Genomic DNA, 14220 nt, shown 5'->3' with positions numbered 1-14220 from the left:
CTGCAGAGCTCCTGGACACTATTAGGGAGCGCTGGACCTTGCAGAGTCCAGTTTTCAAACAAAAGACGCTGCAAGGGAGGAATGGGAGGAATAGGTTGAGGATTTCACAACAGATGAAGTTCCTGACTTGCCCTAAGGGAAAGAGGTGGTATTCAGGATCCTCCATGCACGCCCAGGTCATCAGGTTGTTTCTGTGCCTGGATCCCTGTGCTCAGGGAGGATAGGGGGTAAGCATGACTGTCTGTGTTGGGAATGGACCCCCACAGCTGGCTCTAGGCAGGTAGGGCTTGAGTGGCTGGGCTGGGGGATGCTCTGTCCCTGGGCTTTCATGGATAGAGGGTGTGAGTGTCTGGCCTCCTGGCTGGGTTCTAGGGGTAAGGGGGCAGAAATTGGGTTATCAGTTCTGGGAAGCCATAGCTCTATAAACAATTTTAGGGTCATAGTAGACAATCTGTTCAACAAGAGCAGCCAATGTGATGATGTTAGCAAAAGATCTAATGTGATTCTGGTCTGCATAAACAGGAGACTCCTCAGAAGCAGTAGAGAAGTTATTTTACCTTTGCACTTGGCAGAGGTATGACCTCTGCTATCGTAGTGTGACCAGTCCTGGTGCCAATAAGAAGGCTATTGATAAATAGAGGAGGGATTGGGGAAGAGCCACAAGAAGGATTAAAGGATTGGAAAACATGTCTTATTTTAAATGGCCTCTTCAATCTAGAAGAGGAAGGTATTAACACACTCCATTGGTTGGAATTTGAAAGTTAACAAAATGAAAGTGGAAAGTAGCATACATTTTTAAGATTGAAAGTAATTGAGCATTGTAATAATTTACCAAGGGTCATGATGGATCCTCTCACATGGACAATTTTTAAATCAAGGTTGAATATGTTGCTTAAAATTATAAATTATTTGGAAAGTTCAATGATCTGTGCAATACAGAAGGTCGGCATGGATGAGCAGAATGGTTCCTTCTGGCCTTAGAATCTATGAAATGAAGAGTGGTGTGATTTCAAATTAATGACAAAATGTGGATTTGGGAGTAGCCCTGGAAGATTTCAATTCCATTTTGGCCCACTGAGGAAATGTTGTGTAATTAGAAGGGAAATGACACCCGCATTGTTGAGACCAGTACAAGTTGATTTCAGAGACACTTCTTTTCAGGCAACATCTTGGAAAACACACCTCATAATCCTTTGGCATCATCTTTCAGAATTTTAGGCAGAGCAGACTGGATGTCTTGTGAGTCTCTATCAAAAACACAATGGTGCAGAAATAAAGTATCCAGAATGTGAAAGTATGTTGTGATCTGTATGCCGAGTTAAGTGAAAAGCATCTCATAATCCAGCTTCCTGGGGTTCGATATGTTGCATGAAGATGTGGCATGTCATTGGGTTAGATATCTAACTAGAAAATGTCTACAGTGCAACTTTGGGTAGTTTCACAACTGAAAAGTTGGTGTGTGACATTCTTTTTTTTTTTTTTTTTTTTTGTTTCAGCTGTATATGTACCTCAAAATGCTGTGAAGTGAAACTGATTAAAATTTTTCTTCATACCGGTTTTTGGTCAGAAATTGGTATTGAGATTACACATTTTTTTTGTACAATTATATTCATTATGACAAACTTTTGCTTAAAGAAAAAATTGGAAAAACATATTGAAAATGTTAAAATATGTCAGTGTGCAAAAAGGTTCTTTTTAATTTATGTAAAAATAGTCAAATTCAAAACATTTCATTCTAGTCTTAGCAAAACAGAATGTTTTGATTGAAATTAATGTGGTTATTTTGTTTTGTTTGGGGAGAATTTTATTTTGCAGCAAACTTCAGATGCTGGCTTTTTGTTGCTCTTCAGGATGATTTTATTTCTTCTTTTACAAACTCATTTTTGTTTTGTTGCCAAATGAAAAAATCCAATCTGCAGCTGTTCTGCAGACTCTGCTCACACTTCAGTCTTGTAGTACCTTAAAGACTAGGGCTACGTCTACACTAGAATGGTTTGTCAACAGAAGATACCTTCCAACAAAACTTTTCATGGCCAGACTGCCAAGTGGACTGAAAGACTGATCCATTGTGTAGACAGAAAGTGGCTGAACTGCCTGGCTGCATTCTTGACGGAACAGCCCAGCCTGAAGCACAGTAGATAGGGCTGCCCAGTGTCCCAAAAGCCCTGCTGTTGACAGAGATCCCCCTGGAATGTCCAGACCGGCTTTCAGTCAACTGAATCTGTCAACAGAGGCGTTCTGCCTAATGGGAGAGAAGCAGAATGCTGTTGACAGAAGTGCCACATTCTGTTAGTTTACTGTCAACAGAACACCTTGGGAATGCGGACGGTCTGTGGGTTTTGTCAACAAAACAGAACTCTCTAGGGTAGACACAGCCTAACTTATTTATTAGGTAATGAGCTTTCGTGAGTAAGACCTACTTCTTCAGATTTTTAGATTGAAGTATTTGGGGACTGATCTTGTTGGGAGAAAACATTGTTTGTCAGAAGAAACCTGTCAGTTTCTATCAGTCACTTAACCTGTCACTATCTAGCCCTTTCTATCTAGAATAGCCACACCTGTGGGGCAACTAAGGCTATGCCTACACTAGAGTATAAAGTCAATTTTAAGGGAGTTAGGTGGATTAATGTATCTGTCTGCACTACAAATATCATTAAGTCAATTTTAAGGGTTCCTAAGGCTGACTTTTCTACTCCAGATTTTTCAGGAGGCGTAATGTCAAATTCAAATTTAAGAGGTCAGCTTAATGCTAGTGTAGCCCAACGTTATTTAATTCAGTTTTATTGGCCTCCAAAAGTACCCCACAATGCCCCCAATGTGTCCATTCTGACAGTCACTTTCATCTCCGCTGCTCTCCACAGAAGCAGAAAGTAGAAAACAGGAAGCAGGAATCAGCCCAGGCTCTCCAGCTGCCCTACGCACCATGCATCTGCCAGGCTGTCTGGCTGCCCCCACCAACACGTGGCTGCTGGGTCACAGTGGAATGAATCAAAACAATACTATCAACAATATAAAAAACAACTTTTTAATAGGTCCAAATTGAAACTTTTCAGATTTTTATTTCTGCATCTTACATTTCTCAGGACTGCCCTGCTAGCCTTGTAACAGCACGTGCCAGGGGCAGGTTGTGGAAAAGTGATGCAAAAATGCATTTGGCAGGTTTTCTTTTTTTTCAATGGGAGCAGGGAGAGAGGGCAATGCACTCTGGAATGATGATATCCGACACAGCCATTTGCGGTGAATTTTTTTCCGATCACACACTGGCACAGAATCCCAGAATGCAATGGAAGTGCAGGAACTGTGGGATAGGTACCCACAATGCACTGCTTACACAAGCCAACTTAGCAAAGGTAACGTGGACATGTTATGTCAATTTTTCAAATACATGTGGACACTCACTATCGATTTTCTAAGATCTAGTGGTATAAAGTCAGCTTAATAAATTTGACATTATTTCCTAGTGTAGACATAGCCTAAGACTTAAGTCTAGCACCATTTGTGGCACAAGCTATTTTCTGAATAGCAACTATGTTGTTGAGCTACATGGAGCTTGAGATTTCAGTCATGCATCCAGATCAAAAAGATTCACCTGCAATATGGAGAGAAGTTTGATCTGACATATGCCATCTTGTTGATATAAAGAGATCCACCACCATTCATGAGGTTAGGGGTCAGATTTCCTCATCAGATCTGAAAGTGGTATGTTACTTTTCATAACGTTTTTTAGAATTTTTACTGGCATTCATATCAATAGGTGAGCAGGCCATGGCTTAATTAACAAGCTGATTCAGAAAGGCTAAAAAAAATTGATGTAACTGAAATAATTGACGGTGAGTCTGGAGAGCACTATATCCATCCTACATTGTGTTTCATGCCACACACAACTCCATACTACTGAGGCATCAGTTTTCCAGCTAACATAAATATTCCTTCTCTGTCTGGTTGCCATGTTTGCCCCTTGTGACTACTGGCAATTGGTGTAATGTACAGTATACTTTAGATCAGCCTATAACCCAGAGATGTGACTAGCTTAAAGCATGTCCTATGATACTAAATAGTACTTACTGAATAGTAAGTTTCATTTAGCAAATTTAATCATCCTTCCTTTACCAAAAGCTTCATATCACACAAATAGGGCACAGAACTACTAACTTTCTATTACAATCTTTCATAAGTCCCATTTACTGTTGCTTATTGTCCTTAAGTTGCTCTAAATTATACTAGAGAACCAGCTTGGCACCTGGTCATCCCAGGATCAGGAAAAAAAAAAGCCATCTTCATTGATTTTTCTGTCATGACTGTTGCTAAGTTTGGACTGGGGTTCTACTGTGTTGACAAAAATGTCAGTGATCTGTGAGGAGGTATGGGGGGTGGGGATAATGGGGCTGTAATTGAAGATGTTTGAGGCTGCAATTGTTCTCCAACTTTATGGTAGCAATAAAATTACATTTCCAATAAGTTACAACATGCTTAAGATTTACCAAACATTGGACTCTTGTAAAACTAAGACACAACTTTTTTTTAGGAGTAGGAATAGTTGAATGCGTGAATGGGATAAAAACTTCATCTAGTCTATAGAGTTTAAAGTTATGCCATACATTATCATGGTAAATGAAGTTTTCCTTAGCTGTGCAACAAATAAATTCTTGGATACATATCCTTCTATAAGCACATATTTGTTTTATACAGGTGGACACATTGCAGGAAGTCTTGCTGTGATAACTGATGCAGCTCATCTGTTTGTTGACTTGACAAGTTTCCTGATCAGCCTTTTCTCACTGTGGCTTTCATCTAAACCTGGCACTAAAAGGTTAACTTTTGGATGGCACAGAGCAGGTACCAAATGTACTGTCATATGACCAGGTAAAATAGAAAAGTCAATTCATTGTAGCAAGTACAACACAAAGCATTCGGAGAGCAGGCATGCATCAGCGGGTTCACAAAGCTAATCTATTAGGCTGGGTCTACACGTGCCCCTTCCTTTCAAAAGGGGCATGTTAATGAGCGGGTTTGAAAGATGCTGATGAGGTGCTGCAAGGAATATGCAGCATCTCATTAGCATAATGGCGGCCGTGGTGCTTCAAAAGTGCAGCTTTTCAAATCTCACGCCGCCCGTGGAGAAGGGACCTTCCGAAGGACCCCCTCCAGTTTTCAAAAGCCCTTCTTCCTAACTGGTGATCGGAAGAAGGGCTTTCGAAAACTGAGAGGGGTCCTTTCGGAAGGTCCTGTTTCCATGGGTGGCGTGCAATTTGAAAAACTGCACTTTCAAATCGCTGCGGCCGCCATTATGCTAGTGAGGTGCTGCATATTCATTGCAGCGCCTCATTAGCATATTTCGAACCCACTCATTAACAAGCTCCTTTTGAAAGGGAGGGGCATGTGTAGACACAGGGTAAATGTTTTCAAAGGTCTCAAGATACATTAAAAACTGGAAAACAGCAAGTCATGGGAACTTAGAGAAGAAATGAGTATAATACTGGAGAATATTACAAAGTTATTAGCCCAGTAGTTCTTAACTTATTTACCATTGGGGGTTACCTATGCAGCTCTCTGTGTATTATGTGGGCCACATCCACATGATACATATACCACCCTGCTGGCTGTGGCTGCCCAGCTGGGCACATGTCCCTCAAAACCTCCTTCCAGACAGACAGAACCAGGGCGATCTCAACCACTGAGCCATGGGCAACCCTAGCTCAGAAGCTGCCCCCAGGATAAATTTCTACCCCACACCAGTTATCTCTCCCAGAGACAGGCCTTGTAGGGCAGCATCCTGCCTTGCCTGTGAGCTCCAGGTCTGGACGTAGCCTGCATAGCTCCAGTTTGTTTGTGTGTGTGTGTGCGTGTGCATGCGTGTGCACGTGTGTAAATACATATACAATTTATTTGTGTATATTTAATTTGCATACTTACTATGCCTGGGCACACACATATACATAAATTAAACAGACACACAAATTGTCCTGAAGCCATAGCAATTCCACATGACATCGTTTAGTATACATTTGTTGCCACAGGTATTTAACAACTAAAGTTGTGCAAAAACTTTAACATATAAAAAAAAATCTTGAAAACCAGTCTTCTCTGAGGTCTACTTGCATACATGAACAGTTTACTAAAAGGTTTTTGCAATTGTGTTCTCCATTTAAAAATATCTTGAACCTTCAATTTTATACTGCATTTTAGTTTCATGTGGCATTTTCTGGAGCAATAGGGCACAAATCCCAACGTGCATGTCACTTTCCTGTTTTGTGAACCAGCAGACAACCTGTAAACGACACTTCCAGGTCTGCCATAAGAGTTGATCCTGGGGAAACCAGATTTATTCAAACCCAGCATGATTTGAATATTATGACCTTCAAACACATAAGAAGTGATTCTAATGGTGAAAAAAATTGCTACTCTGAAAGTATTAGTGCTAATCCATTAGCCAAGTCTTTGCATTTTATTTAATATACCCTAAAATTCAATTGTTTTAATCCCTAGAAATTCTGGGTGCTCTGATGTCGATACTAATCATTTGGGTGGTGACTGGCGTCTTGATATATTTGGCTAGCATGAGGCTGCTGCACCCAAATTATGAGATTGAAGCTACAGTGATGCTCATTACTTCTGGTTGTGCAGTGATAGCCAATATCATGTAAGTTATTTTTTTTTCTGTGTACATAAAATACTTTATCTTTCTGAGATTTCCTGGCATGTCAAGTACACACCTATATTTACACATAAACTTGCTCTTGCTTTAAGGAGTATGATACTGAATTGTTTATTGTTGTTCTTCCAGACAGTCTGATCTATCTGGAGCATTGTATCTCTTCCAGATTAAGTCTGACGCTGCATCAAACTGAGCATGGGCATAGTCACAGAGCACAAGCCAGTGAACTTACATCAACTTTTCAACAGAAGCCAGCTTTGGCCAATGCCAGTGTGAGGGCAGCTTTCGTACATGCCATTGGAGATCTATTTCAGAGCATTAGTGTGCTAATTAGTGCACTTATAATATTCTTTAAGGTCAGTTTTATTGGGTTTAAGGATGCACTTATTTTCATAACACTTTCATTAGATGTTATGTACATATTTTCTCTGTCTTAATGATGTATAATGTAATTTAGTCAAGGACATTTATGTTCATTTCTGGAAATGAAATGGCTACTGAGAGCATAACATTTTTTCCTTGGGGGTTAAGCTAGAAGGAACATATTGCTATACGTCTTTCTCTCCTTCATCTTTAGTGGTTTTTGGTGTTAAAGAATAATGCAATCAGAAAATTGTCTGTTAAGCCAGCTGTGCTGGGTCTGCACTGGTCAAGGGTATCAGCAGTGGTTACTGTGTTAGATGAATGGATTATCTGGCTTCTGATTAGCTCATTAAAAAATGCCATCCAGGAACTGATATTGATGGATTTAATCAAGTGATGTGCTTCTATTTTTTTTAGCCCAAATACAAAATAGCTGACCCTATCTGCACATTTGTGTTCTCTATCTTTGTTCTGGCAACAACCTTCAGCATTTTAAGGGACATTTTACTTGTGTTAATGGAAGGTAAGAACTTCTGTATGTACAGTCGTTGTTTCTAGAATAATATTGTTCTGTTCTCTGTGTCTCTCTATATAATATTTACAAACACTAGCCAGGGGGTTAAAAATGGGTAACTCAAGCTGGGCTCTTACATCCATGTTTAGTCCCCTAAATATCTGGCCTGGTCTTCAGAAATGTTGTACAGAGAAAACTCTCCCACTGATTTCAGCCCAGGTGCCTAAATATGGATGTAGGAAACAAAGTTTAGGCACTCATTATTTAAGAAAATCTTCACCATTCTTTGTGGAAGAAATAACTTTTTTCTACACGTACATTGTGTAGAAACCTCAAAAATGTTATTTGTGGAAACTGTATGCCTGATTTTTTGAAAGTCTGAATTTATGCAGGAAGTTACTACAGTTGAGCTAGGTATTCACTAGTTCAGATGGCCATTTACACAGCTACCTAGCACTAGTGTCATTATTTTCGGGTAATATACATAATTGGATGTGGGCTACCATTGGCAGCTGCAGTCAGAAGCACGAAAATGATTTAATACGTCATGTGATCTTGCATAAACTCCCTAGCATGCTTCTAGTTCTTTGAGACCCCAAATCCTTTTCACTCTGCCTCCTTAAATCATGTCATCATAGTTGGAAATTGTCTCTTATTAACGTAGGCTTTGTCTACACTAGAGCATAAAGTTGACTCTAAGGCACTTAGAGCAATTTTACAGGGTGAATGTCTTCACTGTGAATACCATTAGGTCAATTTTAAGGAGCTTTAAGGTCGACATTCTGTGTTAACCCTCCAATGCAGTGTAACACCAGGTTTGAATGTAAAAGATCAGAATAATGCTAGTGCAGAAACAGTATTTCTTTAAATTGATTTTGTCAGCCTCCAGAGGTATCCCACAATACCCAGAATACGTACATTCTATCTGCTTTCACCTCAGGGAAACCACAGTCTCAGCCCTGGCCTGTTTGCAATATTTTCACTGGGGGAAAAAGTAGCTGAGGTACCTGTTGACATGGCACAGTCAGCTGGGTGCTCCCAGAGCACTTTTGCAAAGGGTGTTTCAGCTTCTGAACACCACCACCTGTTTGCTTTTCTTTTCCTTGGGATTTCCTACTTTCCTTCACTGTGAATAATATTAAGTATTTCCCTATTCACATGGATCCAGATTCTTCCACTGTTTGGTGTTCAGTCACCTTCTGAAGACCACCTGTTTGGTTTTCGTTCCTACTTTTCCTTCTTTCCTTCTGAAAATGGCCATTTGCTTTCAATGGGAGGGGAATGAGGGCAATGCAGCTGGGAAGATGACATCACATACCCACAACCACTTGTGGAGCATTTTTTTCCCATAATGCATCAGCAACAAAAAATACCATGGGACTGAGTGAACTGTGGGATAGGTTCCCACAATGCACTGCTGCAACAGTCGAACTTTGGTGATTTAGTAGGGATGCACTAAGTTGACTTTTTGGGCAGGTGCAGACACTCAATTTTGACTTTATGAAATCCAGTGTTACAAAGTCAACTTTAATAACTTCAGCTTTATTTCACAGCGTAGACATAGCCACTGAGCAGTATAATATCCACTGCAAGCTAAATAGCAAACAGTAGCTTGTCCAAACTTACCAGGTTTGGCATTTTAGCAGGCAGCAAAGGTATAAAACACTGCTAAGGTTTTAGTTACATTGGTCTGAAAGAGCAAACTCGAGCAGATTTCAAGTCTGCTTAGAGTTCAAGGTAAAACAGACAGTTCCAAGCACATTGTCATAAAGGTAGTGAAAACACCTAGATGTGTCAGCTGTGGACCTGATATTTGATTTACCACAGCTGAAAGTCACAGTTGCAATCACAGATGTGAGGTTTGTTTGCTTGGGACTGAGTGATATGTCATTGTCAGGTGAGACAATAGCTTTGTCATAGCTCTGATGGGGATGGGAAAATGTTTTGTGGATTTTTGGATTGTTATGATTTAACTAATCTGACTGTCTGCATAGCTTATTGTTTCATGACTGGTATGGAGGAAATAGAGAAGGAAATGTTCTAGATCAGGAAGTGTTCTTTACTCCCTTTCATAACACAGGATCTAGGAGGTCACCAATGACATTAATAGGAAACAGGTTTAAAACAAACAAAAGGACATACTACTGCATATAACCACAATCAACCTGTGGATCTCCTTGTCAAGGGATAGGGTGAAGTCCAAGACTATAACAGGGTTCAAAAAAGTAGATAAGTTCATGGAGTATAGGTTCATCAATGGCTATTAATTAGAATAAGCAGGGACAGTGTCCCTAGCCTCTGTATTCCAGAATGAGGAAATGGGTGGCAGAAGCTGGATCATGTTATTACTACCTGTTCTGCTCACACCCTCTTGGGCATCTGGCATTGGCCACTGTAGGATACTAGGTTAGCTGACCCCGTATGGCCATTCTTTAATTTACATTTCAGATGCTTTAATACCTTTTCCTTCACTTCTTTATTTTTAATTAAAATGAAGTGTTAAGGATATCTTTGCCATGGTGCTAAGTTGGCTGAGGCCTCTGTAAACCAAGCCCCAGACTTTGTCCAACATTGTTGAATGCTGAACAGTGAGTGGCTTATTGCAACACCTGTAGCCCATATATTCCATTTAAATTAATATAACAATTCTAAATTAGCTGTTACCACTCAAAAGGGTCTTGGAGTAATCATTGATACTTCTCTGAAAACATCTGCTTAATATGCAGTGGCAGTTTTAGCAATATTAGAAGTCATTATATACAGGATAGACAAAATATCATAATGCTACTATATAGATCCATGGTATGCCCACATCTTAAATACTGCATGTAGTTCTGGACACTCCACCTCATAAAAGATAAATTAAAATTAAAAAGATACCTATAATGAAACCAAAAATTATTAGGGGAGTGGAGCAGCTTCCGTAAGGGACAAGGTGGAAAAGATCACAACTATTCCATTTATAGAGAGAAAACTAAAAAGGAGATATGATAGAGGTCTATAAATGCAATTAGATAAAATCCATCAATGGCCATTAGCCAAGGTAGTCACAGAGACAACCCCATGCCCTGGGTGTCTCTAAACTTCTGACTGACAGAAATGAGTACTGGACAGAGGATGGATCACTTAGTACTTGCCCTGTTCTGTTCCGAAGCATCTGGCCCCTGTCAGATGATGGGCTACTGGGCTGGATGAACCATTGGTCTATCCAGTCTTCTGTTCTTCTAGTACCTCAAATAATTCTTTGTAGTTTAATGAGCAGGTTAGACACAACCAGAGAGAGGATCAAATGGAGAATAATATAAATGTAAATTCAAAGCCCTAGAACTAAAAATATTTGGCTCTGGGCAAGTACTAGAGTTATGGATTCTGGTCTTGACTCAGAGGTTCAGCTCCACATCTAATTCCAATAGCACTGACCTCACTCCCGTACTCTGACACAAAGGCAAGCTTTCACCTTCATGTTAGAGAGGAAGAGTGGTCTAGTAAAGAAGAAACTTGAGTAGGATTTAAGACATTTGGGTTCACTCCTAATTTCAGACTTTCTGTGTGACTTTGGGCATGTTACTTACTCTGTCCTGTAGCTTCTTGTTTGTAAAATGAAGATAATACTTCTCAGCTTCACAGGGTTATTGAAGATAAAAAGCCACCAGTGTTTGTGAGGTGCTCAGTTACTGTGGTATAAATATCCCTGAAGATGTCAAAGCAGATGAATGGAATGATTAATAAACAACCTATTCCCATAAATAAAGCAGATTTCCATAAACCTAACTCTAAAATGTATTTGCATTTCATTGCACCATCGAGTTACATCCTAAAGGGTTACTGTGTAACCGGGGCAGAATTTAACTTCACAGTAAACAGAAAAATAGAGCAGTACTCTGTGGCCCATGTTTTTTAATAAGGGAAAAAAAAACTATTTCAGAAAATATTCAGGGGGTGGGGCGGTGTCTCTGTGTTTTCTTTAATTATATATAGTTTGTCTTCTGCAGGAACACCCAAGGGATTTAATTATGATGTGATCAGAGAGAGAATTCTAGCAGTCAACAAAATAAAGTCTATTCACAACCTTCATCTCTGGTGTCTAACAATGAATCAAGTTATTCTATCTGCTCATATTGTCACAGGTCAGTAAATTTCTGTAAACAGAAAAATAATAATTCAGTTGAAGCCTAGTATAGTCAATTTCTCCTGATTGGGATACGACTGCTAGTCTGTATTTGGTGCTTGTTAAAACAAATGTAGTCATTAAAAGAAAAATAAAAGTGACAACATCTCCCTGCACATGCTAATATTTTTGTAGAACATTATTTTTTAAACATTTGAAAAATGTATCAGCTACAACAACATAGGACCCAAGCTTGCTGTGCAAGAGTGAGCAGATAATTGTAACATAGTTCTTAAAATGTCAGATGGAAAATGAAATAAATCACCCAAATGTTTGCAAATAGTTTCATTAGTCAGTCTTCTTAAAAGACATTGCTGTAGTGTGATAATGCTTGTTCCCCATCCACAGAAGACACAGTGGACAATCACCAGCTCCTGAAGGAAGTTACTCAAGTTCTCTTTGACACTTACACCTTCCACTCAGTCACCATTCAGATTGAACCACAAGCAAATAAGAAGCCTGACTGTGTCTTCTGTCAAGATCCAGAGGATTAACACAGCCATTTCATCTTGTCAAGCTATGAATTACACATTTAACATGTCAAAGGGCGCTGCGTGCTGGTTGAGCACACTCAACAAGGAAACATAACATAATTATTGAACTGACAAGATTTGTCACTGAGTGCAGTGGGCACTTTCACCATTGTTCCTTGGTGTCATTTACCATGAAGAAACAGAGCCTGCAGCGTGTCAGTGGTTATATTCCATTACAAGAATATGTCTCTAACTATTCTTGACTAGAGACAACTGGCTGTAGTTGAAGTAATATTTAAGACACCCATTTATAAATAAAGGTCACAAAAATTATTCAGCCTTCAAATTATCCACAAACTAATTACCCCTACATGACTGGTTGAAGTGTGACTAATGTCAGAGCAAAACTCAGCACTGCCTCTCAGGATAAAGGAGAGACAGCAAGTAAGTATAATGAATAGTGATTATTTAAAAAAAAAAAGAAAAAGATCAGTGCCTAATGGATATCTCATATGTTGCATGCTGAGCAAAGTAACAGATGTATATAGTAGACCCTCTACCTTACATGGGGGTTGCATTCTGGTAACCCCCGCCTAAGTCAAATTTCCCATGCAATGTGGGGGAACCAGGAAACTGACAAGGGCACCAGCTCTGGTCAGTTTCCTGGCTCCAGAGAGTGGAGGGAAGCCAGGGACCAGGCAGCAGCCTGCCTCCCAGCTCCCCTCCACTTGTGGGAGCTGGGAAACTGACCAGCACCAGCGCTGGTCAGTTTCCTGGCTCCCACAGAGAGGTTCCCAGCTCCCCAGCACTCTGGGAGCCAGGTGCAGCTTCTCCTCAGCTTCCCCCCAGCTGGAAGAAGGTGCACCGGGCAGACGGCTGTGGTGGCATGGCTTCCAGCTTGGTGAAGCTGCGGGGGGAAGCTGCAATGGTGTGGCTGTCTGCCTATCTGGCCTCCCCCACCCGGGGTAAGCAAGGGGACAGACAGCAGCAGCTTCAAGTCGTGCTTAACTCATGTTAATGCAAGTTAAACATAACTGAAGTTGCAGATTTAGGGGGTTTACTGTATGTAAACATCTTCTGTAACAGAAACCAGAAGATGACTCATTTCATACATACTGGGTGAATTTTTCTATTTGTCACTTAGCCAACCTCAACTAAAGCATTTTTGTGACAGTATCCACCAGAGCTGTTGTACAGAAATAGTGAATAACCCACCAAGGGGCAGGGTTGCAGGCACTATGCATAACTGACCTGTGGAACGCATTGCCACAGGGGGCTCGTCTACACTACCACTTTACTTCGAAGGAAAGATGGTAATTAGGGTGTTGGGAGTTTCCTAATGAAGTGCTGCCGTGCACAAGCAGCACGTCATTAAGCAAATTCCCCCCCGTGGCAACTTCGAAGTTTTAAACTTCCAAGTATTGGCACGTGTCTAGCCGTGGTGCACCCTCTGGTACTGTGAAGTGCCGGGGCAACTTCGAAGTCCCCTTACTCCTGAGGACTCCTGAGGAGTAAGGGGACTTCGAAGTTGCCCCGGCACTTCGAACTACCGATGGCTAAGCCGCGGCTAGGTGCATGGCGGTACTTCAAAGTTTAAAACTTCGAAGTTGCTGCTGGGTGGGGGAGGGAATTTGTTTAACGAAGTGCTTCCTATGCTGCGCAGCACTTCATTAGTAAACTCCCAACACCCTAATTACCATCTTTCCTTCGAAGGAAGGTGGTAGTGTAGACAAGCCCAAGGTATCATTGAAGTCATGACAGACTGGACATTTATACAAATAAAAAGAACACCCCGGCTACCTCTACACTGCATTCTGCATTCAGAAGAGGACTGTAAATGAGCAAGATCAAAAATGCAAATGAAGTGAGGATTTACACATCTGGCACCTCATATGCATATTTTCGCATGATTGCACTTCCGGAGGAGGCTTTTCTGGAAGCAAAAACAGCCAAGTAGAAGGGGGTCCTTTAAAAACAAATCCCATTTTTGAAAGAACCCTTCTTCCGGAAACAAAATAGGAAGAAGGGTTCTTCTGAAGACAGGATC

The 14220-nt window shown here is 40.6% G+C and overlaps 1 protein-coding gene across 1 annotated transcript in view; it reads left to right on the top strand.

Annotated features, from left to right (window-relative positions):
• Positions 1-12194, top strand: part of SLC30A8 (solute carrier family 30 member 8) — a 40213-nt gene extending 28019 nt beyond the window's left edge. The window contains exons 3-8 of the mRNA XM_074985639.1: positions 4690-4836; positions 6487-6640; positions 6822-7011; positions 7436-7541; positions 11525-11659; positions 12049-12194. Of these exons, the coding sequence (XP_074841740.1) occupies positions 4690-4836; positions 6487-6640; positions 6822-7011; positions 7436-7541; positions 11525-11659; positions 12049-12194 (878 nt within the window). The remainder of the gene's footprint in view (positions 1-4689; positions 4837-6486; positions 6641-6821; positions 7012-7435; positions 7542-11524; positions 11660-12048) is intronic.
• Positions 12195-14220: the final 2026 nt, after the last annotated feature.

Source organism: Carettochelys insculpta, chromosome 2 (assembly GCF_033958435.1).
Source record: "Carettochelys insculpta isolate YL-2023 chromosome 2, ASM3395843v1, whole genome shotgun sequence".
In the NCBI taxonomy this organism is placed as follows: Eukaryota; Metazoa; Chordata; order Testudines; family Carettochelyidae; genus Carettochelys; species Carettochelys insculpta.
This window is presented reverse-complemented; position numbering and strand designations above follow the sequence as displayed.